At 67.4% G+C, this 24,093-nt stretch overlaps 2 protein-coding genes across 3 annotated transcripts; both read left to right on the top strand.

The window, feature by feature from the left end:
* The first annotated feature begins 5,750 nt into the window (after window positions 1-5,750).
* Window positions 5,751-20,715, top strand: TIMELESS (timeless circadian regulator). Of its 2 annotated transcripts, XM_067529515.1 has the most exons (29): window positions 5,751-5,867; window positions 6,419-6,572; window positions 6,824-6,938; window positions 7,458-7,520; window positions 7,730-7,831; window positions 8,233-8,388; window positions 8,577-8,710; window positions 8,981-9,068; window positions 9,574-9,750; window positions 10,351-10,568; window positions 10,846-10,949; window positions 11,352-11,521; window positions 11,855-11,983; window positions 12,334-12,485; window positions 12,748-12,845; window positions 13,134-13,260; window positions 13,640-13,841; window positions 14,216-14,367; window positions 14,744-14,829; window positions 15,611-15,734; window positions 16,078-16,160; window positions 16,399-16,541; window positions 17,214-17,427; window positions 17,725-17,793; window positions 18,344-18,462; window positions 18,714-18,885; window positions 19,019-19,076; window positions 19,350-19,432; window positions 19,709-20,715. In XM_067529515.1, the coding sequence occupies exons 1-29, from the start codon at window positions 5,771-5,773 to the stop codon at window positions 19,801-19,803; spliced, it is 3,684 nt and encodes a 1,227-aa protein (XP_067385616.1). In that variant the 5' UTR covers window positions 5,751-5,770; the 3' UTR covers window positions 19,804-20,715. The 2 variants fall into 2 exon arrangements, with proteins under 2 accessions (XP_067385616.1, XP_067385614.1); XM_067529513.1 differs by lacking the exon at window positions 19,709-20,715 and having other exon boundaries at window positions 19,350-19,628.
* A 600-nt stretch (window positions 20,716-21,315) lies between these two features.
* On the top strand, window positions 21,316-23,954 carry APOF (apolipoprotein F). Its single transcript, XM_067529516.1, has 2 exons — window positions 21,316-21,393; window positions 22,319-23,954. Exon 2 carries the CDS (start codon window positions 22,352-22,354, stop codon window positions 23,405-23,407), a length of 1,056 nt encoding a protein of 351 aa, XP_067385617.1. The 5' UTR covers window positions 21,316-21,393; window positions 22,319-22,351; the 3' UTR covers window positions 23,408-23,954.
* The last annotated feature ends 139 nt before the right edge of the window (window positions 23,955-24,093 follow it).

Below are 24,093 nucleotides of genomic sequence, written 5' to 3'. Positions count from 1 at the left end.
TCCCCTGGTGCAAACCTGGAGTGACTCCACAGCCCTTTGGCTTGACTGCCGCCCTGGAGCCCCTCCTGATGGACCCCCCAGCAGTCAGGATCTGGCCCCCAGGATCTTTATGCCCAGGACTTGCTCGACACCCTCCCCCTCCTTTAATTTGTAAAGCCTGGTGATGGCTAGCAGGGCAAGGGGCTGGGTGGAAAGAGTCTGTGTGTTCCCTGGCTGCACAGAAACTCCTCCCCTCTCAGACCGAATTCCTTCCTGTCCTCTTGGGCCGAGCGCGGCGCCCCAGGGGGTCAGCCGAGCAGGGAAGGGGCTGATTAGACTTGGAGAAGGCAGGCCCAACTGAAGTAGCGCTTGGGAGAGCGGGGCTGGGGGGGGGAATGTTGTGTTTATTTGGGTGTGCTACCTCCTCGTCTAGACCCAGGGGGCCGAGCAGTATTTCGTTGTGGTTAGACCTGCTGTCACACTGGAGGGTGGAGTTCGGGGGTCCCGCAAGGGCCTGTCCTGGGCCTGGTCCTACTCAATATTTTAATTAAGGGCTTGGATGATGCGGTGGAGAGCCTGCTTCTGAAATCTGCCCCCGACACCCAGCGGGGAGGGGCAGCAAGCGCTTTGAAGCACAGAATTAGAATTCAGCCCGACCTTGGTCCACTTGGAGGACAGGTCTAGAAACAAGATGAAATTCATCAGAAACCAATGCCCAGGACTGCGAGTAGGGAGGAAAAAAATCAGATTCACAGCGACCCAAGGGGAATCGCCGGCGGGGAAGAGGCAGGGGGTGACGGAGGGTCACAGGTTGAAGATGAGCCAACAGAGCGATGCTGTCGTGGTAGGGTGTGTTCACAGGAGCATCGTCTGTAAGACGCGGGCGGTGATTGTCCCGCTTTGCTCGGCCCTGGGGAGGCCTCTGCTGGAGAACTGTATCCAGTTCTGGGCGCTGCCCGTTAGGAAAGATGGGACAAATTGGAGAGAGTCCAGAGGACAGCAACGAAACCGCGGAAAGGTTTAGAAACCCGACCTCGGGGATGAGGGTAAAAATAGTGGTTTCATCTTGAGAAAAGTCGACCAAGAGGGGAGCTGAGAACCGTCGTCAGCGACCTTCAGGGCTGTTAGAAGGAGGCCGGGGACTCATTGTTCTCCGAAGGTCGGACAAGAAGCGATGGGCTTTATCTGCAGCAAGGGAGATTTAGGTCAGATGCTGGGAAAAGCTTCCTATCTCTCAGGGGCGCAGCTGGGACGCACACCTGTCAGGGCTGGCCTAGGCTTACTGGGTCCCGCCTCAGCGCAGGGGCTGCTGCCGGCCTGGCTTTGCTGTGACTCCGGGATTGTGTAACCCTCTCTTCCCCCGACATCATGCCTTTGATGCCCACCTGCACAGGTGGGTGGAGAGGGGCGGGGCAGTGGGCGGAGCCCTGGCACCACGCCCCCCATGTGCCAGCCCCTAGCAGGATACTCGCACCCCCACAATTTTGCATGGGTGCAGCCACCGACACAAGAGGCAATGCGGGGTGAGAATCGGGCCCAGGCATAAACAGGAGTGGCCGAGGAAGTTACAGACGGGGAGGTGGAGGGTGTCCCCGCTGGTGTGAGTGACGTGTCCCCGGCTCTTTTGCCCTCTAGCCCTGCCCGGCTTTGGGAAAGGGGCAAGTCGCCTGAGCTTTGGGGAAATAAAAACTGCCATGTGAAAAGGACAACTCCTCCCCCGCACACAGCCTGGGTTATTGGGGAGGTCAGCTGCCCCCTCTCCTCCCATCACCTTCCCTTTGGGTTTTGCAGCAGCAAAATGAGAGTTAGGTGCCTAAATACCTTGGGCAAACTGGGCTTTAGCGTCTCTGTGCCTCCGTTCCACATCTGGGATAACAGCCCTGCCCAACTTTATGGGGGCACTTGCAGTGACCAGTGCTTTACTGTGGGCACAGATGGGGGCCCGATAAATACCGTAGATAGCTCCTGGGTTACTTTGGGGGGTTCTGTGCCACTGTGTGCGCAGAATTCACGTCCCCCGCAGATTTATTTCCTTCCCTACAGAAAAATACCTTTCACCTGGACCCCCCCACCGAGCCCTGGGCATCCAGATCCCCCCTGCACCGAGACCCCCCACCAAGCCACCCCCACCCAGATTGCCCCACACAGAACCCTCTCAGCCCACACCAAGCCCCTCCATACTTGGATCCTGCCGAGTTGAGCCAGCCTGCCCGCCCCACACTCTGCCTCTCTCGCTTGCTATCTTGGTGCACGCGGCACGGAGGGGCAGGGCCCCGGGGTGTTTCTGGGGAAGGCCTGGGCCCTTGCGCTGTGTCAGGGTCCGTGTCCCGTCGGGGTGGGAGTGGGGCTGCAGGGGATTCTCCCACCTCAGTGCAGCCCCTGGCCCGTGCTCCCCACTGCCGTGCTGGAGCCGCCCCATTTATTTACTTACAAATAAAAGATGCAGAATTTGTAAATATTGTGCCCAGAATTCTTTTTTTGGGTGCACAATTCCCTCAGGAGTGACCCTCCCCGCTCCTGGCAAATCCTCCTTGCACACTTATCCCTTCTAGCTTGCCCCCATTCGTACTCCCCCTCCTCCTTCTCCCCCCTTGCTGGAGTACGTCTTTGCACACTACCCTGCCCCCTTGCACATTCCCCTTTCCCAGTAAACCCACCTGCAGATATTCTCCTCACTGCACACACATCTCCCCTTGCACATTCACATCCCCCAGCACACACCCTTTGCACACTTTCACTTGCACGCTCATCTTTCCCAGTAAAAGTCCTTGCAGACTCACCCCTTTTCCTTGCACACTCATTTGCCCTTGCACACTCACCTATCACAGCACGCACCCCCATTTTCCCAGTAAAAGCTCTAGCACACACCCCCTTCTGCTTGCACACTCATCTCCTTTTGTACACTCACTTCACCCAACACAAGCCCTTGCACACGCACGCTTCTCCTCCTTGCACTCCCCCGCCCCTTGCGCGTTACCCTGCTTGGGGCTCTGGAGCACCCCATTCCCAGGGCAGGTAGGGGTGTGCATCCAGCCCCTCCCTTCCCTAGGGTGGTTCGCTCCATCGCTTTGGGAGGGGTCCTGGGCCGGGGGCAGCAGGAAGGAGGGGCCCGGCCAGGTCTGTGGGGATCTTAAAGGGGCAATGGCATTATCCCGATTGTGGTCCCCACCGCACGGGAGACGTTTTTTGGGGCACCAAGAGCCCCCACTGCCGGGGGGGGGGGGAGGGCAGGACTCCTGGGCTCTATCCCCATCTCTGCGGGGCGTGTCTAGGGGTTAGAACGGGGTTGGAGTCAGGACTCCTGGGTTCTATCCCCAACTTTGACATGCAGCCCCACCTCCCCTTGTCCGTGCCTCAGTTTCCCCAATGGGGGAGACTCGCTTGTCCTTCCCCCCGCGCCCAGCAGCAGGGCGGAGCTAGTAGCTTCGATTTGCATAGGCCCCCCCCCAGGGGGGGCGGCGGTTGTTGCCCTTTTAAGGCCTGGGAAGGAATTTTCGGCGCCATCGAGCGGAGCCTCCGGGTGCAGCGAGGCCGGGCGGGAGCCGAGCCGGGCCGGGCCGGGTAGGGGAGCAGCGCGGGGGGGCGGGGCCGGGCCGGGCCGGGCCGGGGTCCCCGGGGAGGCTGCGCTGAGTTTTATGGCGGGGGGGGGGCTCCGCAGAGATTGGGGGGGAGGGGCAGGTTTCGGGGGCGGGGTTTGAACCCGGGTCCGGGGCATTGGGATCACCAAGCGCTGGTGGTAAGAACGGGGCAGAATCACGTGTCCGTCCGTGCCCCTCCCCCCCGGGCATCAGCTGCCGTCCTCCCCCCCCAGAGGTGGCTGCCTTGTGGTGGCCTCCCCCCGGCGAGCTGCAGTGTTGGGGGGCTGGCTTGGGGGGGGGTCCCCCCAGAAAATCCGGGTGTGTGGGGGAGGAAGGGACCCGCCCCATCTGAGTTCCCTGGCCCGGAGCAGAGCTGCAATCCCTGGGGCCCAGGGTTCGGGGGTGGGGGCGGGTTTGCCCCCGTGGCCCTGGCAGGTGAAGATGCTCCTTTCCCTCGGCTGTTGGGGACTGACGCGAGCTCCCTTTGCAACATCGGGGCGCAAGCCACGCTGCTCGCGGGGTGCTGGGGTGTGCTCCCGCCAGAGCACCCCCTCCGTGGGTCCCCAGCAGACGGGTGCTGGGCCTCGGGCGGCCGGGGCGGGAGGGGAGCGTGGCCAGGGCTGGGGTGCTGGGGTGCTGGCCTCCTGCTCTCCAGGCCATTGGGGCCTGTTTGCAGATGCTACCTCCCTCCTCCGTTGAGAGCAGCTTCACCTTGCAGGGGGGGAGGGAGGCAAGTGAATAAATGGAGCGAATTTACTCCCCACACACACACACACACACACACACACACGTGCACATCTCACCCCCCAAGGCTGGTCTGGCCTCCCTAGTCGGAGGAGGGGTGGGAATTGCCCCTCATCAGATCAAGGACCGTCCTGAACCACTGCAAGGGAGCCCCTCACGGACAGTTATGGGGCTGCCGAGGGCAATTTCTTCCTGACCTCAAGTTTGCTGCCTGCCCTGGAGCATCCATGTTGCTGGGCCGCTGGGGGGGAGGGAGGGAGGGGTTCTCCTCTCCAGCCAGCGTGCTCCGTCCCCTGAGGAATGGCTCACCCTGGCAAGCCGCGGCCCGCGGGGGGCGGGATCCTGGCTGCGTGGGGGAAGCGGTGCCAGTGTCCGCTGGTCTTTAAAACCAGGCGAGTGAAACGGCTTGAGGATGCTCTGATCTTGGGTCCCAGCAGAGCCGACTGAAACCGGTTCTGGAACCGGTGCTAGGACCGAATCCAGAGCATTCTGGATTCTGGGTGGGGGGGGGAGGCTTGAGGGAGGCTCCCTGGGGACTAGGTGGCAGCCCTGCAGCGTGGGCCCTGGCTCTGGCCTGCCCCATCTGCATGGGGGATGGAGGCGCTTGGGGCGAGGGGGGCATGGAGCCAGGACACCACGGCTTTGGGGGTGTCTCTGAAAGGTGCCAGGCCTGGCGGGTGTCTCGGCCGTGCTCTGGGGCTCAGACTGTTGCATTCTCTGAATAGCCCCCCCCACCCCCGTGCTGGCGCCGGTGCCTTTTCCCCAACTCCCCGGGCCACGGCCCGGCACTGGCACGGGGTGTTGAGCTGTGGTGCGTGCAGCCGTGACGCCTGTGGGTGAAATATGGATCGCCCGGCCATGGGGGGGGGCCGGGATCTCTGCTCCCCGACCCAGTGACCCGCTTTGTGCCCCTCCCCGAGAGACGGCTGGAAAGTGGGTTAGCGCCCAGCCCTGCCGTGGGGAAGTGGAGCGGTTGCATAAGCAAGTTATGTGATGTGCCGGTTCCTGGGGGTGGGGCCCGCGTGCGCTGGGGGGTGGGGTGGGTGGGGAGGGAAGCAAAGGCCTTTTTTTAGAGCAGGTGCTGGAGGCAAAGCCTGAAAGTCTGGGCTGAGCCGGGTGGGTGAGGGCCTGGGCCCGCTGGGACTGGCGGAGCGCGGGCAAGCTCCGGGAACGACCGGCTGTGTGAGTGCGGCCCGGCTGGGCTGGAAGTAGAAAGGCGGGGGGGGTCACAAGGAAAAGGGGGGGCTGATCCTGGAGCTGGGTCTTCTCTTGCGGCTCAGTACACAGGGAGTGTTTCCTAGTGGTTAGAGCAGGGGGGGCTGGGAGCCAGGACTCCTGGGTTCTGTCCCCGGCTCTGCCCAACAAGGCTCCGAGCCAGCCGCTGGTGGGCCCAGCGGTCCCTGTCTGGGGGGCGCGGGGGCCTCATTTCGCCCTGTCCTTGCAGGTTTCTTCTGGCCGGGCCGGGATTTATGGACTTGTACATGATGAACTGCGAGCTCCTGGCAACCTGCAGCGCCCTGGGCTACCTGGAGGGGGACGTCTACCACAAGGAGCCCGACTGCCTGGGTACGCCGGGGAGGGGCTGATCCTCACTGGGACAGCGGGCGGGAGGGGTCCCAGCCATGGCACGGCCGCTCCCCGGGTAGGAAGACCCTTGGCTCAGAAGAGGCCAGGCTGACCTGGGAGCAGGGGATGGGTGCGCCTGCTCCCCAGGACTCCTGGGTTCCAGTCCCTTCCCCTCTCCGTGCCTTGCTTTCCCTAGTAGGGGTGGGTGGGTGCTGACACCTGCTCCAGGCACCAAGGGGTGCTTGAGATCCTCCTAAAATTTGTAGCGAGCCCCAGCTTGTGTCGTGTCTCTCCCCCCACCCCCCCACCCCCCCCCGGTCCCTGAGGGGCTTTTCAAAGAGGTTCCACCCCAGCTGCTGTGTGGTCCCTTTGCATGCGCCCAGCTCTGGGGTGGGGGAGACGCACGTCTGCTGGTGACACCTGGCTCTCCGGGAGCGAGGCTTTGCTGAGAACCGTGTCGGGGGGGGAAGGGGGGGGCAGGACCCTGCGTATGCATGAGAAGCTGGGCTGGGTGCCGGTGGGGGCTCATCCCCTCTGCTCCCCCCCCCCAGAGAGCGTGAAGGATCTGATCCGCTACCTACGTCATGAGGACGAGATGCGGGACGTCCGCCAGCAGCTGGGCGCAGCCCAGATCCTGCAGAACGACCTGCTGCCCCTCGTGACTCAGCACCCGCAGGACAAGCCGCTCTTCGACGCCGTCGTCAGGTACGGCCCCACGGCGCAGCCTGCTGGGTTCTCCCCCGGCCCCATGGCCAGCGGCCTCTGCCGGGCGGGGGAGCAGGATTTTATGGCCGTGCTGCTCTGCGTTTGTCCGACGCAGGAAGCTTTACGGTCCTGTGGCAGGTAGTTCCACAGTCTGGGGCAATCCGTCCCCCCACACCCCACTCATGAGGGAAATGGGGGGCAAGCGGAAGGGGTGCCCCACATGGTGCCATGTCTGCGTCCCACCCCCGCAGGTTGATGGTGAATCTGACCCAGCCGGCCCTGCTGTGCTTCGGCAAAGTCCCGCAGGACCCCGGTGCCCGGCACTGCTTCCTGCAGGTGGTCTCCTATCTGCAGGCCTACAAAGAGGTGAGGCTGCCCCCTCCCCAGGGAATGGGGCTGAGTTGGGGGGCCCTGTCCCAGGGTAACAGGGCTGGAAGGGGGGGCACCATCCCAGCTGGGGGTTTGGCTGGCAAAGCCTGTGCTGTCCTGGGGGTCAGCCTGTGATGGATTTGGGGCTGGGGGGGAGGGGGGAGTCTGCGAGTTAAAAGTAGCCACCTTTCCCAATGACACAGGGCTGAATGGGGGGGGGTGTCACTGAGACCCATGCGTCTTTCCAGCCCTAGACGACCCCCTTTGTGCCACTGCGGGGAGTGGAGGGGGGCTCTGGGGTTTGGAGTGACTGGGATTTCTGCCTCCGGATCCCTGGCGGGTGCCTGGAGCCCAAATTCCCCCTCTCCGCCCCCTGGCTGGCCGCTCCCCCCCAGAGCTGGCCGCATTTCACCCGCGCTGGAGCTGGAGAGGGACTGGTGCTTGTTACCCCGGGTGGTGGGGAGGGGGGTTGCTCTCCTGCTGGCCCCTGGCCCTGACGCTGGGATCTCCCTGCAGGCTTTCGCCAGCGAGAAGGTGTTTGGGGTGCTCAGCGAGAAGCTCTACGACCTGCTGCAGCTGGTGAGTGCCTGGGGGGGGGAGCACTGCGGGGGGGGGTGTGTGGCAAAGAGAGTTGGGTGCCTAATGAATTGCCATGGGGGTCGAGCGCCTCATTCCCTTAGGCCCCCTGTGGGACTCCCCGGCTGTGTGGGATGGGCCCCAAACTTGCCATCCCTGGGGCAGGGCAGTCGCCCTCTCATCAGCCCCCCCCATCCTCCCCCCACCCCCAGGACTGGGAGCAGAGGCAGGAGGAGGACAACCTGCTGATTGAGAGAATGCTGCTGCTGGTGCGGAATGTGCTGCATGTCCCCGCGGACCCCGAGGAGGAGAAGGTAATTGGGGGGCCCTCCTCCCCTCCCGCATCCCACTCTGGAGGGGAAGTGGTCCCCGTCTCCTTGCCACGTGTGGCTTCTAAACGTCCAGGAGTCCTGGTGTGGGGGGACCTGGCCCCAATGGGGGGGGGGGGATTGTTACCCCTTGCACCTGGTTCTCGTCCCTCGCTCCCCAGAGCTGCGTGGGGGAGGGCGGGGGGGGCAGGTAGAGCGTTCCGGGATCTCTGGAGGAGCAGAGGGTGGAGGCACCGTGCCCTGGGGGGTGGGGGGAGAGACCCAGGGAGAAGTTGGGCGCTGCCCTTGCCTGGCATGAGCTCCCCCGGGTGGGGGTGGGCGGGGAGGCTGGGCACGGGGCCCATGCCCCCCACGCCCTCCGCCCCACACCCCTCCCTGCCTCCCAGAGCGTGGACGACGACGCCAGCACCCACGACCGGGTGCTCTGGGCCATGCACGTCAGCGGCATGGACGACCTGCTCAAGTTCCTGGCCAGCTCGCCGGCCGAGCAGCAGTGGGGCCTGCACGTGCTGGAGATCGTGGCGCTGATGTTCCGGGACCAGGTGAGGCCGGGCGGGGGGGGCGGGACCTTTGTGCGCTGGGGGTGGGGGGGGACACCCCAGGTGCCCAAGAGGCCTGGCACGGGGCCCCTGGCAGCTGGCTGTCCTCTCCGGCCGGGGGTCTCGGCAGGTCCTGGTGCCTTTGCTCTGCCCCCCGGACCGGGAGGTCACCGGCCCCACTGTCCCAGCAGGACCCGGAGCAGCTGGTGGCCACGGGGCAGGCCCGCCCGGCCAAGGAGCGGGGCGCGGACGTGAGGGAGCTGGAGCTGCTGCGGCAGAAGGAGCTGGCGGAGAAGAAGAGCCGGGCCTTCCAGCGGGGGAGCAGGTGAGCTGGGGGGCGGGGGTGAGGGGCCCCGGCAGAGGTCTGGGGCAGGGGGCGCCCAGGCCTGGCTAGCAGGGGGGCTGCGGGTCGGGGTCGTGGGGCACTGAGTTGTGCAGGAGCATCTCTGGGGCCTGCCCGTCTCAGGCCAGGAGCACGGAGGGGCTGAGACCTGTGTGCCAGAGGCTGCTGCCCTCGGGGGGGCACTGCAGCTCATCCCCCCCCCACTGTGACAGCTCTGCCTGGCTCACCCCAGCCCTTCTCCGCACCCCACAGGCACTCCCGGTTCGGCGGCTCCTACGTCGTCCAGGGGCTGAAATCCATCGGCGACCGGGACGTCGTGTTCCACAAGGGGTTGCACAACGTAGGTCCCCCCTGTCGTCGTCCCCCCCACCCGGGTGCCTGGCCTGCCTTGATTGGGGGGGAGGGGAGCTCCCTGCTTGTTGGGGGGCGGGCAGGAGAGTTGGGCGGGGGTGTGATGAACGGGGGGGGCTCCCCCGGGGGGCTGGGGAAGGAGCAGGGCCGGAGGACGGCCGGACTCTGCCTTGTGCCCAGCGACCGGCACGCTGCCCCTTGGGGCGAGGAGGTGGCCCCCCCCGCCCCTCCCCACTGCTGGTGCCCGTCGGAGGGAGCCGGGCTGGGCTGGAGGCTCCGCAGAGAGCACCGGGCAGCGCAGAAGGGCCGGGGTAGGAGTCGTGGCAACCCCCTGGCACCGTTGGGGGGTCCCGAAGGGGTCGCCCCCAGGGGGCTGGTTTGAGGCTGGGCATAGACCGGGCCCGGTGGATCCGTGACGGAGCAATGGGGGGAGGCAGGAAGAGGAGACTGGGGGGGGGGGGGTTCCTCTCCTCACTCTCTTCTCCCCCCCCCAGCTGAAGGACTACAGCCACGACCTGGGCAAGGAGGCACGGCGGGTGCCCAAGCGCAAGCAGCCGGCCCAGGAGGCCGCTCCGCGCCGTCGCTCGGCCCTCAACGTCCGCCTCTTCCTGCGGGAATTCTGCGGGGACTTCCTGGAGAGCTGCTACAACCGCCTCATGTACCTGGTCAAGGTGAGCCGGGCTCGGAGCCGCCGGCACCGGGCATCCCCGGCTCAGCCTCCCACCGGCCCCGCCTGCTGGGCTGCCCCGAGCCTCTGATCCCAGGCCGGGCAGCTTCTGGCCCTGGTGTCTGCTGCATCCCCCTCACCGGGGAACAGTGTGCTCCTGGGAAGGGGGCAGTGAGGGAGGGAAGGGGGTGGTGGTAGTATGTGGGGGGGAGTGTGCCTGGAGCTGGGGGGGGGGCGGTGATTACATGGGGGGAGCTGGGGGCGGTGATAAAGAGCTGGTGCCCGATGCTGCGGGGAGCGGTGATTACATGGGGGAATGCCTAGGGTTGGGGGGGTGATTACATGGGGGTGATGCAGGGCGGGGTGGTGCCTGGGGCTGTGGGGGGCATTGATTACATGGGATGCTGGGGGGCGGGGGCAGCGGTCGGCTCCCCGGCAAGGGCAGCTGGCTGTCCAGCATCACCAGATCCAGTCCCGTCAGCGCCCCTGGAGTTGCTGTGGGGGCAGTGTGGGATCCTGGGGGCCATGGAGGTCCCTTGTATCGGGGGGGGGGGGAAGTCCCCACTGGGCCCCCCCCCCACCCCAACCCTTGTGCGCTTCCCAGGACCAGCTGCTCCGGGAGAAGGCCCAGCAGCACGACGAGACCTACTACCTGTGGGCCGTGGCCTTCTTCATGGCCTTCAACCGCAGCCGGCGCTTCCGGCCCGAGCTGGTGTCGGAGACGCTGGGCGTCCGCACCTTCCACTTCATCGAGCAGAACCTCACGGCCTACTACGAGGCCATGCTGCTGGACAAGATGGGGGCCACCTCGTGGGCCAGGAGGTGAGCAGGGGCCTGGGCCCACCCCCCCCTTCCGCCGGGCCTGGGGGGCGCTGAACGGGTCCTGTGCAGCCGGGGGGGGGGGGGAGGTCTAGCGCGGTTAGAGCTGGGGGGTCCGGGAGTCCTTGGTGTACTCTTCACTTCCTGTCACTGGCCAGGTTACCCTCCCTGGGGGGGGGGGGAGCCAGGGATGCCACGTACCCCCCCCCCCCGAGTTCGGTGCCGGGTGCTGCTGGCCGGGGGGGGGCACAACCCTGACCAGCCTCTGCTCTGTGCCCAGGATGCACCTGGCGCTGAAGGCGTACCGCGAGCTGCTGCTGACGCTGCAGGAGATGGACGGCTCCCCGGACGAGGCCGTGCAGCACAGCAGCAAGATCATTAAGAGTGAGCGCCAGGGCCCCCCTTTTCCAGGGACCCCCCTTCCCCTCCACTGCCCCCCGCCCTGCGGGAGCTCAGCACTGCAGGCCTGGGCCTTGGAGCCAGATGGCGGGGGCGGGGGGGCTCTTAACTGGGGTTCCCAGCTGTGAGATGGGGCGACATGGTCACAGCTGCCCTGGGGCCAGCGCCCCCCAAGAGAGGAAAGCCCCCGTGCCCCATCCCTCCCCCTGGAACCAGCCAGTCCCTTGCTCTGGGGCCGGATCGGGGCCAGCGCCTCCTCCCAGGGCAGAGTCCCCGTGCCCCATTCCCTTGGGCTGCCCAGCCCCGCCAGTTCCCGTGTCAGCCCCCTGGCCAGGCCGGGCTGCTCGCTCTCCCTCCCTGTGACGTGTCCCCCCCCGCCCCCCCCAGATAACATCTTCTACGTGATGGAGTACCGCGAGCTCTTCCTCGCCCTCTTCCGCAAGTTCGATGCCACCCGCCAGCCCCGCTCCTTCCTGCGCGACCTGGTGGAGACCACCCACCTCTTCCTCAAGATGCTGGAGGCCTTCTGCCGGGGCAGGGGCAACCTGGTGGTGCAGGTAGCCGGGGGAGGGGGATTGTTCAGGGGGGCACCTGCTTTGTCCCCCCCTTGAAGAGGGGAAGAAGCCCCTGACCTGAGCTTAGACCGTGTTAACCCCACTCTCCTCCCTGGGTGGTTAGGGTGGGTGAAGGGGGCTTGGGGCTGCCCCCTGGTTCCCCCCGCCCCACTTTGGCCAGCTCTGTCAGCAGGGGGCGCCAGAAGCTGGGTTTCCCACGTCCCTCCGCCCCCCATGTGTCTCGGGAAAGGGGGCTCAGTCTGTACGTGGGGTGGGGGGGGCCCTTCCTGCCTGCGCAGCCCAGCCCCCTCTCACCGCGCCGTCCCCTCCCTGCAGAGCAAACGGGTGAGGAGGAAGCAGCGGCCCCGGGCCGGCCGGGCGGCCCCCCCAGCACAGCTCCCTGCCCCCCAGGAACTGGAGGAGCTGTGGCCCGGCCTCACGGAACAACTCGCCGCCTGCGCCCAGGTAGGAGGGGGCAGCGCCCGGGGTCCCCGCGGTGTCCGGGTCAGGCCAGCCCACTGGGGCTTGTGCATGGCCGGGGGCGTGGCCTTGTGGGCAGGGCTATGGCTGAGGGGGGGGGGGGCGGCGTATGGCTGCTCCCCTCCCCCCAGTGTGAGCATCTGGGGCAACCATGAAAGAGCGACTTTATGCCCATAGTGCTCTGGGGGCAGGATGGGCGCCCATCCCCAGGGCTGGGGGGAGGAGGGGCTGCTGCAGTGCTGGGGGGGGGGGGGGGGGCTGGGTCTAATAGCCCCCCAGCAGAACATGTGCTGTCACCCCCACTGTCTCCCCCCCCCCCCCAACTTCCCTGCCAGGGCGCTGAACCCCTCCCGGAAGCCGTGGTCCCCTTCGACGCCACCTTGGAGACGCCGGTGGAGGAGCAGCGAGCCGAGGCCATGGTGCGCATCCAGGACAGCCTGCTGGGCCGCCGGGCGCCCGCTGCCCTGGCCCTCCTCCGCTGCGCCAGGTACGGACGCCGGCTCCCGCCCGGACTGACCCCAACGGCGCTGGGGCGGGGCCCCCCTAAGCGGGGTGACGGAGCAGGGCCGGAGCCCCCGGGGGCGATGCGCCCGCCCTAGGTCGGTGCCGGGGTGGCGGCAGGGGGTCCACTCCTACCCCCCATGCCCTGGTGTGGGGGTGCCCCACTTCCCATCCCTGAGCCGGGGAGCGCGGGGGGGTCTCCCCCTTCCCCAGCGCCCTGGCCCGACCTGCCTGCGTCCCCTTCCCAGGGAGGTGTGGCCCGAAGGAGACGTGTTCGGCTCCCCGGGGGCGGCCGTGGAGGAGGAGCTGGAGATGCTGAAGCAGATTTTCTTTGCTCCTGTCCCTCGTGAGTATCCTCGCCCAGGAGGGGGCAGCTCTTGTCCCATCCCCTTGTGCAGCTGCCCGCTCCCAGCCTGCCGGCTCCGGCCCAGCCTTGCTTTCCTTCCACCCCCGGCTGGACCGTCCGCCCCCACCCACCCCTTTTCTGGCCTGACTCCCCCTCTCCCCGGCCCAAGGGGGAGAATTGCCCCCGTCCCCTCCCCGCCGGCCGGCCCTTGCTCAGCTGGGAGCCCGGGTAAGGTGCCGGCTGGTGGCACCGCGTCCCCGTCACCCTGGGGTGCCTGGAAATCTGCAGGGCAAGCGGCGCCGGAGGCTGAGGAGCCGGGGGAGGAGGAGGAAGAGGAGGAGGAGGTGGAGGAAGAAGAACTGGCGTCCGTCCAGGTGTCGGAAAAGGAGTTCAGCTTCCTGGATTACTTGAAACGGTGAGCGGGCCGGGGGGGTCCGAGCGGGGGGGCCGGGCTGGGACAGGCTCTCGCCAGGAGTTCAGCTGGGTTCACGAGCCCCCCCCGGCCCCCTTTGTAGCTTGAGATGCCCCCGATCCCAATGCCGTGAGCGCAGCGACCCCCCTCCCCGGCTGGCAGACGGTCTCCTGGCCACACCGGCTCCGGCGGGCAGACTCTGTCCCTGTGGATGGTGGCTCTGGGGGGGGCAGGACTCCTGGGTTCTGTTCCTGGGTCTGTGCAAGTCCCTGCCCTGCTCTGGTCCATCAAGTGCAGGGAGGCTGAGTTGGGGGCAGAGGGGTGTTGCTGGGACCCCGTCCCATGATCCTTTGCTCACTCTGTGCGCCGGGGGGGGGGGCAGGTTCGCCAGCGCCAGCGTGGTCAAAGCCTACGTCCTGCTCCTGAGGAACTACGGGCAGAACAGCGCCCACACCAACCACTGTGTGGCCAAGATGCTGCACCGCATTGCCTGCGACCTCAAGATGGAGGCGCTGCTCTTCCAGCTCTCTGTCTTCTGCCTCTTCAACCGGCTGCTCAGCGACCCCTCGGCCGCCGCCTACCAGGTGAGGGGGGCCCCCGGAGGGCCGGCCCGGAGCCAGGCTGTGCCACCAGCGGGGAATGGCCAGTGCCAGGGAGCCAGACAGAGACAACGGGGCTGGCAGGGCCTGATTCCAGCCCCTTGGTGCCTGCGGTGGGGGGGGGGCTCGAACCGCCGCACTCCCATGTCGGTTAGAGCAGCCTTGGGGCTGCTCTGAGTTGGGCGCTGCTGCCTGGAGCCCCAGGGAAGCGGCGAATACCCGTCATCTTCCTCCCCTCTGTCCCAGCCCGTTCCCTTCCCTCTGTGTAGAGAACGACCCACTCTCGCAGCCCAGAAGGTCCCCAGGTCGGTGTGAGGCCTCTAACCTCCCTGCCCCTCTCCTCCTCCCCCCGCCCCCAGGAGCTGGTGACCTTTGCCAAGTACATCCTGGGCAAGTTCTTTGCCCTGGCGGCCAGCAACAAGAAGGCCTACGTGGAGCTGCTGTTCTGGAAGAGCACAGCCGGCGTGCGGGAGATGACAGAGGGCTACGGCTCGCTGCAGGAAGAAGCCGGGTGAGTCTGGGCCGGGGGCCGCCAGCTGGAAAGAGGCCTGAGGCTCGGTCGCTCTGCCCCTGCCTGGGGGTGGGGGGAGGCTCTAAGCCCCCCCCACCCCCCATCTCAGGCCCTGCCGGCCGCTCCTTGCGCTTTGCTTCCCCTGGTGCAGTGGGCCCCGTGCCAGGCACCCCTGAGGGGGACAATCCCTGGGAGTTCTCGGCGATGGGGGGGGCAGAAGAGGAGGCGTTTCTCCCCCCTCTCTCCTCCGAAGGCCTGTTTGCACTGCAGAGCCCAGTGCCTGACTCTGGCCCAGGTGCCTAGGGTCGGGCGGGGGGGGGTCCCCGCCGGGGAGGGGGAGCCTCCGACTCAGCAGCATCTCTCCGGCTTCGCCCAGCTCCGGTGCCCGGCGGGCCCCCAAGTGGACGCCGCAGGAGGAGGAAGAGCTGCGGGAGCTGTACCTGAAATACAAAGAAAGGGAAGGTACCGGCCGCCTTGTTCATGACCTCCCAGGCCCTCGGGGTTCGGGGCAGGGGCGGGGGGGATTGCCCCGGGACTCCCTGGGGGCTCAGAGCAGCAGACTGGCACTTGGGCCTCCTAGGTTCTATCCTTGCCTTTACCCATGTGACTTTGAGTTACTTTATCCTTCCCCTGGCCTCAGTTTCCCCATCTATACAGCAAGGACTGCGGCGTCCCGGGGCGCAATCCAGACCAGTGCGGGGCTGTGTCACCCCCGCCCTGCAACCGGGGGTGCCCCCCAATGCCTGGAATGTCCGTGTGTAACCGCAGCCTGCCAGCTGCATCCCGGCTCTCGCCGGCCTGGGTTACACGCCAGGGTGACCCCAACACGCCCCCGGTCCTGGACCTTCCCCCAGAAACGTACGTCCTGGTCTGCCCAGGTCTCCCGGACAGTCCAAGGATGGCGTGTTACCCCTTTAAGGGAATAATATGCCAGTTTATTATCTTCCTTTGTTTCCCTTCCTGCGGCTGGCGCCGAGCACCCACTTGGCCTGGGGCGGGCCCCGTGGGGGGTGGCAGAGGTGGCGTTAACCCGTCCAGGGGATCCTCAATGCTGCCACGTGTATTTTACCAGGACGATAGCGCCCCGGGCAGCCCGCGTGCGAGGATTATGATGCGAGCGGGGAGGGGGCGAATGGAGGGGTGCGATCCATCACAGGGGGGCCCCCCTCCCCCTGCCCTGTGCCTGGGTTGGGGGCAGGGAGCGGGGCACCCGTCTCGTAACCGCGCCCCGGCCTCTCCCCAGGGGAGGACGTCGTCGGCAGCATCCTGGCGCACCTGCACGCCCCCCGCCGGACCCCGAAGCAGGTCATCAAACAGCTGGTGCGGCTGGGGCTAGCCAAGAGCGTGAGGGATTTCCCGCGGGAGAGGTGAGTACCGCCAGGCCCGCCACTCGCCCCATGCTGGCAGGCTGAGTGGGTCACACAGTGAAAGGACCCCCAGGACGCCTGGGTTCTGTTCCTGGCTCTGGGAAGGGAGGGGGGTCTCGTGGGTCAGAGTTGGGGGGAGGGGCTGGGAGCCAGGACTCCTGGGTTCCGTTCTCGGCTCGGTCGCTGATGCTCTGTGACCAGGGGGGAGTCCCTCCAGCCCCCTGTTGCGCCATGGAAGCAGGGTGCGATGCGTGGCTGGGGGTGCAGGGGCCAGGAAGCCGGGCTGCCCCCCCCCGCCCCGAGTCCCTGCCGCCCCTGAGCACCCGCCCGCGTTCTCCCCCAGGAAGGGTCCCCGCCTCGTGCTGTGGACGGAGGAGCAGGAACTGGAGCTGCAGCGGCTCTTCGAGGAGTTCCAGGGCACGGACGGTGAGCTGGGCTCGGCCGGGAGAGGGGCTCTGGGCCGGGGGCCGCGCTGGCTGCTCAGCCCTGCCCCTGCCGGGGGGCGGGATGGCGCGGGGGAGTGGGTGGTTCGAGGGGTCGCAGATCAGCAGGGACTGATTAACCTCATCACCCACCCCCCTCGTATCTCTCTGCCCGGTGTAATAAAGGGGATCCCTGCCTCCCAGCCTGATGCCAAATCTCCCCCCCTCCTCCCCCCCGGCAGATATCTTGGGCAATATCATGAAGCACATCACAGCCAAGCGCTCCAGGGCCCGCATCGTGGAGAAGCTGCTCAGCCTGGGGCTGGTGGCGGAGCGCAAGGAGCTGTACAAAAAACGCAAGAGGAAGCCCGGTCTGCCTGGCAGGGTACGTGTGCCTGCGGGTGTCCCTCCACCCCCTGCTGGCGTCAGCACACCCCCATTGCCCCTGTTGGTAGGTGTGGGACGGAGTGATCAGAGGGGAGGGGGAATTCCACCCCCCCTGCCTCCCTCCAGCCTCTGATTCTGGTTCCCCCTGGCCCAGGTCTCCGTGCTCTCCTGGCTGTATTTTAAAACGTTCCCCTCCCAGCTGTGTGCGATGTGTTTCTGGGAAGGGTGGAGACCTATGGGGGGGGGGCTCTAGGGACACCCCCCTGCCTTGGGGTCCCTTCCCAAATGGGCAGGGTTGCTTTTTCCTCAACTGAGCCAATTTTGTTATGGGCCAAGGAGCCTTCGCTGGCTTCCTTGTGGGGTCCCCAAGCACTTCACAAACCCCCCCCCCTCCCTTCCCCCATCCAGCCCTGCTCTGTCCTGAGGGTGGGCTCCGTCTTGTACGCATGGGGAAACTGAGGCACGGGGAGGCGGCGTGACTTGCCTCCACGCTCCCATGCTGAGGCAGTGGTAGAACTGGGGATTGAACCCAGGAGTCCTGGCTCCCAGCCCCCCTCTCCTATGCTCTATCCTACTTGATCCTCCTCCTTTGACCATGTGCAGCGATGAATCTGGGCCGGGCCCCCCAGCCCTTGGCCTGTGACCCTAACGTGTCGTCAGTCCCTTGCAGAGCGAGGACAGATCCCCACAGGGCCCGGCGGGCCCGGAGAACTCGGCGGAGGAGGAAGAAGAAGAGGAGAGCGATAGCGAGGAGGAGGAGGCAGCCTGGGAGGAAGAGGGTGCTGGCAGCAGGGCCACGCAGGGGTGCCAGGAGCAGGGCGGCGCAGCCTGGGCGGTGCCAGAGCGGGACGTGCAGGGCCTGGCGCGCCGCCTGAGGCAGGGAGGTGAGGAGAGCGCCGGCTCCCCCCGGTGGTGGTGGTGGGGGGGTGCCCCCCGTGAGCACCTCCTGCTGGCTTGGGAAGGCTGGGGGCGCTGTGGGATGGGGGCTGCTGCTTGGCTTGATCCGCTGGGGGTGGGTTACCCAGGCCACGTCCGCATCCAGCCGGGCCCCGTCTCCTGGGAACTCTGGGCCGAGGCCGACCTGGCCCCGCCACCCGCTGGGAACCCTGGGGCGCCAGGCTTTTGTGGATCCCCCCGTCCCGGGGGCCGTCTCTCAGCCCTGCCCACCCTTGTGCCCACAGGCCTGGCTGGCCCCTTGCTGTGGCTTCAGAACTGCCTGAACCGAGCGGCCGAGGACCGGGAGGAAGACGGTTGGTACCTGGGGGGCCCCGCTGCCCTTGGAAGGCGCTGGAGGGGGGCTCCCGGCTACGCCTCGGGCCTCACCGGTCACCGCGGCCATGGCAGAGAAGCTGCTCCGGGGGGGAGGGCGCGGGCATGGAGGTGGCCTGGGGCCAGATCCCAGCCCAAGGGTGGGAGTCCCCCGCTCACAGGCCCAGCCCTACATCTCCCGCTGCCCCCTAGCCAGAGCCCTGCCTTCTCTCGTGGGGCGCCTTGCCTGCCTGATTTGCCCCCCGTGGGCCAGCGCCCAGGCTGGCTAGTGCTGCCCTCTCGGGGGGGTGTCGCCCGGCAGCACTGGGCCCATTCCCACGTTTCGCCCAGCGAGGGGGGCACCCCAAGGCTGGGGGGGGGAGAGAGACGCTCCGTGGGGCCACGGCTTCTACCTAGGACACGGGAGGGGGAGATCTGTGTGCACCTCTCCCCTGTGCTGCACCCGTGTGGGCACCCCGACCCCCCCGGCAATAGCCCCAAACGCCCCCCCCCTATGGGGCGGGCTCATCCCCACGGCCCCTCTGTCCCCAGGCACCGCCCAGCCCGTGCCCCTGGTGCCGCTGTCGGAGGAGAGCGAGGACGCCATGGAGGTCGCGGGGTTCCAGCGGCTGCTGCGGAAGGTGGGGGTCCGGGCCCCAGCTAACGAGCAGGTAACGAGCCCCCCCATTCAGCTGGGGGGGGGGCAGCTTGCAATGGGGGGGCAGCAGCTCTGGGCATGTACCGTGCAGAGAGGGGAATGCCAGGTTGTGGGGGGGTCGTGCTTGGCTCATCCGTGGGAGGGGGGCAGGGATGGGGGCATGTGCACTGGGCCCCCTTCCCCAGCGCCCCCAGCCCCAGCGCCCCCAGCCCCAGCGCCCCCTACAGGCTGGGCCCGGCACTAACACCCCCCCTTTCCCCGCAGGAATCGTTCTGGCGCATCCCGGCCACGCTGAGCGCTGGGCAGCTCCGACGCCTGGCTGCCTCCCTCGCCCGGGAGGAGGCCGAGGGGGAGGAAGGCTCCCCGGGGGAGCTGGGCGCTGGCGCGGAGCAGGGAGTCCAGGCCAGGAGGAAGAGAAGGGCCCCGGCCTTGCCAGGTGGGCGACAGGCAGGCCAGGGACAGGCTGGGGGGTGGGGGCAGAGGGCTGGCCGGGGGGGGTGTTTGAGTCACTTGGGGGCCCCCCCCAGCTCCTCCTGTGCTGACGCTTTCGCTCTCTCGTCCTGTGTCAGAGGAGGAAACGCCTGGCCCGGAGCAGCTACCAGAATCCCCTGGGTCTGAGCTGGAGAGGTGAGAAGGGGAGTGGGGAGAGGCGGGGGGACTGGGGGGTCAGAGCAGGGGGCGGGGCTGGGAGCCAGGACTCCTGGGTTCTGTTTATGTCCCTACCTCTGACTTCCAGGGGCCGGGGGAAGTCCCTGCCACTCCGTGCCTCGGTTTCCCCATCTCTAAAAGGGTAACGCTCTATGGGGGGGGGTGAGGCCTACTGTTTATAAGGCTGGGGGGAGGGCTGGGGCTGGGAGGGGGGTGTCGGGGTCGCCCCTAATCCCTTCCCCATCCTTGCAGGGCCCGTCCCGCCCCGTCGCAGCCTGGTCCCAAGAGGAGCCGCGTGAGCCGCAGTCAGGACGACGAGGCCCCCGACAGCCCAGGTCTCCGGCCCCTCCTCGGCCCCTCCCTGGGCGCGGGTGCAAGAGCCAAGCCCGGCTCCCACCTCCCTCCCCTCTGGCCAAGCCTGTGGTTGGGGGGTCCCTGGGGGCCTGGCTGAGTGTGGCTCCAGGGGCCGCCTCCTGGAGGGGGGGAATAGCCCTGCTCCGGGGCCGCCCTGGGGTGCTGTCGGGGGGGGGGCTGGGCCTGTGGAGAGGTGGGGGTGCAGTTGGGGGGTGCCAGGGGCCCAGCCTGATGTCCCCCCCTCTTCCCCCTTTCAGCTGAGGCGCCGGCCCTCCTGGAGCCTGACTCGGACGAGGAGGGGCCGCGGCCCCCCAGCCGCAGGAAGCGCCTGCGGATCGAGGAAGAGGATTGAGGGAGCCCGCCCCCCCCCACCTTCTCACCCCGTCACCTCGGAGGGCCCCCCCCCCACCTGTGCAGCCACACTCAGCCGCTGCCCCCTCCCCTCACCGCTTGCCTGCCGCACATGGGCTGCGGGGGGGAGGGGGCGGCTGGGGCCAGGTCACGGGGGGCACAGATGGGGGGGCACTGAGGAGCCAGCCCCCCATCCCGGTTCCTTCTGCTTGTGAGTCACTCAAGGGGGGGGTCACTGCCACGGGGGGGGGACGCTGTGTGAATTGGTTTTGAGTTTCTAAGGTTTAACTGTTTGTTGCCCACACTGTGGGTTAAAGCTGGGGGGGTCCCTGCCTTTGACCCCCCCCATTGCATCAGAGGGGCGCCCTGGGACCACGTGTGAAAGGGGGGTGGCTGGCAAAACAAGGGGGGTGCTCAAGTAGCATCCGCCCCCCCGCACAGCTGCCCTGCCCCCACCAGGGCCCAACTCCCCTCCAGTGCCCGGCTGTGCCTTGTCCTCTTTGTCCCATGGCAGCGACCCCCCCCCAGGCAGGGAGCAGGGGCAGTGGCTGGAGACCTTCTCTGGGCTGGGGGGTGCCTGCAGGCGTGTGTGTGTGAGGTGGTGGGGCAGCCCTGGGGCAGCCTGGCCGGGAGGCGATGGCCCAGGGGCTGCTGACAGGGTGTGGGGGGGATTTTACCCCCCAGCTCATTAGCCAGCTGCCCCCAGCTTTCATGGGCTTGGCGGCCGTCTTGGGGGGGCTCCTGGGCCATTTACCCCAAAGGCCTGCAGGACCGTGGGGGAGGGGGGCGTTCCTAGCCCCACCCCGCCCCATTGTTGTCTACCTGCCAGTGGGCGTTTCAAACCCAGCCGTGTTTGCTGAGCTGCTGCGACCAACCCGGCAAAGCACGAAATAAAATGGGCCGAACCGTCCCCCTTGTCTCCTGGCCGCGGCGCTGGGGGTGGGGGGGCAGGGCTGCTGGGGGCCAGGCATGGGTGGGGTCTAGCGGGGTGGAACAGGGGCGTGCTAGGACCCCGGACTCCTGGGTTCTCTCTCCAGCTGTGGGGGGGGAGCCAGGACTCCTGGGTTCTGTTCCAGCTATGGGAGGGGAGCGGTGCCTAGTGGTTTGATCCCTCCTGCCACCGCTGTCCAATTTCTTTCAGTCCATGAGAGCAAAGCAGCCTCCCACCCCCCACCCATGCTGCCCCGTCGGTCCGACCCTCCCTCGGTCAAGGGGGGTGAGAGCCGGCTCCCCACGGCTCTGGGCCCCTGTTCGCTGCGGGCCCAGCTCTCTGAGGCCCCTGCTCTGCAGGGCTGTTTCTGGAGATCCTGGCCAATCGTCCCAGCCCCAGGCTGGTCACTGCTGCAGAGATGGGGGAGCAAACAGCTCGGGGTGGGGTGGGGGGGGCTGCAGTGGGGAAGGTTCTTGTGCCAGCCCCAGAGGGGCGGAGCAGGGAGCTGGCGGCCCACCAGTGTTGCAATCGTCTGATCAGGGTTCAGCTGGCCCGCGGCCTCTCCAGGCAGGCTATAAAAGGGGCCGGGGGGGCTCGGGGCTGGGCATCCTGCCGCCCTCCTCGCCTGGCCCAGGAGCTCCTGATCTCGGCTGCACTCAGGTGAGCTGTGCTAGAAACCTGCCCGGTGCCCCAGGGCTGCCACACCTTCGCACGAGGCCTTTGCACCAGGGTCGGTCACCACAGCCCAGCAGGGACGAGCGGGGTGTGGGCAGCTCTTAAGGGCGGGCTGCTATCGCACGGCCCCCTTGCTCCCCCTCACAGCATGTGCATTTCTGTGCCCGTGCAGGGGGGCAGATGCCCCATTTGCATGGGGGGGGGGGGAAGTTGCACGTGCCCATGTGGCTTGGGGGGGGGGAATGGTGTCATTTGCCCCCTGCCCTGGGCTGCTGCTGTCAATGGGGCCCAGAGGGGCTTCATGCAGCCCAGCCACCCGGGGGACTGGCCCACCTGATGCTCACCAGTGTCACTGCTGGGGAGTCCCTCCATGGTGCCTTCTCCCCCCTCCCCCGGGCCAAGCCAGTTCCCCCCCCCACACACACACTTCTGCCTGTTTAGCTGCTTGAACACCCCCCACCCCTGGCCCAGTTTAAAATAAACTGCCCGGTCCCGTGAGCCCCTGGGGAATTCAGAGGGACTCTGCAATTCAAAGCTCTGCCAGTGTCCCTTGGTCCTGCCCCACAGTCCCCTGCTCCCCCCCCCCGCCACCAATGCCAGCCTCCTGCCCTTCCCAGCGCCAGCTCGCCATGTGCTTTACGAAGGAGGGTGGTCTTCTCATCCCCATTTTACAGAGGGGGGAGGGAAACTGAGGCACAGAGCTGGGAATAGAGGCCGAGCCCCAGGAGTTCCAGTCCAGTGCTCTGTCCACTAGGTCCCCTCCATCCCCACCAGCAGCTCAGCCAATGACCCTGACCCGCATGCTCCTATCCCAGCTGTACACCTCCCTGGCGCTGACGGGCATGGTGCACTGTCCGGCTGCGGGGACCTGTCCCGGATTCACGTGTCTCTGGCATGTCCCCTTTGGCAGGGTCTGTGCTGCACCCCACAGGACCTGCCCACCATGCGCCTGCCGCTGCTCTGCTGCTGCCTGCTCCTGCTGGGCCATGAGCTCCACGGGCACCTGCTGCCCCCCAGCGGGGGGGACGCCGCCACTGGGACCATTGAACCCCCGGAGATGGAAGTCGGCCCCGTCCCCGCTTCTCCCAACGCATCCAGCGCCCATCAGGCCGCTGCCAGGGTGTTGCTCGACTCCCTCTCGGGGTGGCTGCCCCGCCCAGGGCTCCCACGGGAGGGGGTCTCCTGCCAGGACTTGCTGCCCGAGGCCCTGGAGGGTTTCGCCGAGCTCCCCCCGCTGCCCCAGACGCTCGCCAGCCTGGCCTTGGCCCTCTCCCTCCACGGCGCCGGCTGCCCGGGCCAGGCCGAGGCGCTGGTGGTGCAGCTCTACGGGGAGGTGGGGATGGAGGATGTCAACGCGCTGCTTTTGGGGCTAGCCGGAGCCCCCCGGCGGGGGGGCAGAGGCCAGGCCGCCCTGCTCTTCAACCTGGATCAGCTGGCAGGCGCGAGCCCCCGGCGCTGCTCCGGGCTGGCACGGCTCGACGGCTTCCTCTTGCTGGGCCCAGTGGCCAGCGCCCACGCCGCCTTCCCCGCAGCCACCGCAGCCTGCCGCAGGTTGGGGTCCGCCTGCGCCGGCCTGGCAGCCAACAGCACCACCTCCTTCTTGGTGATCGGGCAGCCCGGCGCCTACTCCCTGCCGGGCCGCGGGGCCCAGGCCTGGCTTCACCGGTGCAGCCAGGCGGGGAGGAGCCGGCGTGGGAGCCCGGAGGCCTGCAGCAGCGAGCAGGAGCGGGAGGTCCACGGCGTGCTGCAGTGGGTGCCCATGGTCAGCACGTTCTACAACATGGGCACCGGCATCTACTACACCGTCCAGAACTGCACGGAGCTGGCCAAGGAGCGGGCCCTCGAGGCTGCCCTGGACCTAGGCTACGACACCCTCGTGGCGCTCACGGGCGGGGCCGGGGGCGGCGTGGGCTTCGCCGTAGGCGTAGGGCTGAAGCCGGCCGTCAAAGCGGGCGTGCAGTCTCTGGTCAGGTACTTCAAGAAGGCAGAGACGTCCTAAGTTCTGCCCGCGTGCTGCTCCGGCCCCGGCGCCATCATCGAGCTGGCTGCCAGTGCTGCGGCCGTGAATAAACCGGGCAGTGCCCGTTCTTTGAGCCCAGCGCTGCTGTCCATAATGAGGGATCGTGGGGGGGGGGGGGTCTGGGGAGGAGGGAAGGAGCCGGTTTTGTAGGGGAAGGGGCTGATTCTCCTCCTCCCCACAGCCCTAAATTGGGGTAAATGGTGCAGACAAGGGGGTCACAGCGGGTTGTTGAGGTGACTCAGGAGCTCCCCCCCCAATTCCTCCGGCTGGGCCCCCCCACCCCAGCTCTGCGTGAGCGCCTGTGTTTGAAGTTGATTGGGGGCTGGGGCCTCACGCCAGGGTTAGCCTGACCCAGGACAGCCAGCTGCCACCAGACCAGGAGTCCAAAGATCAGCAGGTCTCAAAGGCGCCGGCAGGCCGGGTGGGTTTCTCCCAGTCCCTGGAGTGGAAACGCCTCCCGCAGCCGGCCCAGCCCGGCCTCCACCCGGCTAACGCAGCTGGGCTTTCCCAGGGTTTTGTTACCCACCATGGAAGTGTGAGCTAGTGGTTACAGCGCGGAGGGATTCGGAGCCAGGACTCCTACGCCCAGTTTGTCACGTGCTTTGAGATCCCCAGATGACCGGCACTAGATACACAGGGCTTAAGAGCCGCCGGCTGCCTGTGGG

Source organism: Emydura macquarii, unplaced genomic scaffold, assembly GCF_026122565.2.
Source record: "Emydura macquarii macquarii isolate MOO-44397 ecotype Brisbane River unplaced genomic scaffold, CSIRO-AGI_Emac_v2 contig_2994, whole genome shotgun sequence".
In the NCBI taxonomy this organism is placed as follows: Eukaryota; Metazoa; Chordata; order Testudines; family Chelidae; genus Emydura; species Emydura macquarii.
Note: the sequence above shows the minus strand (reverse complement) of the source record. Positions and strands in the feature narration are given on the sequence as shown.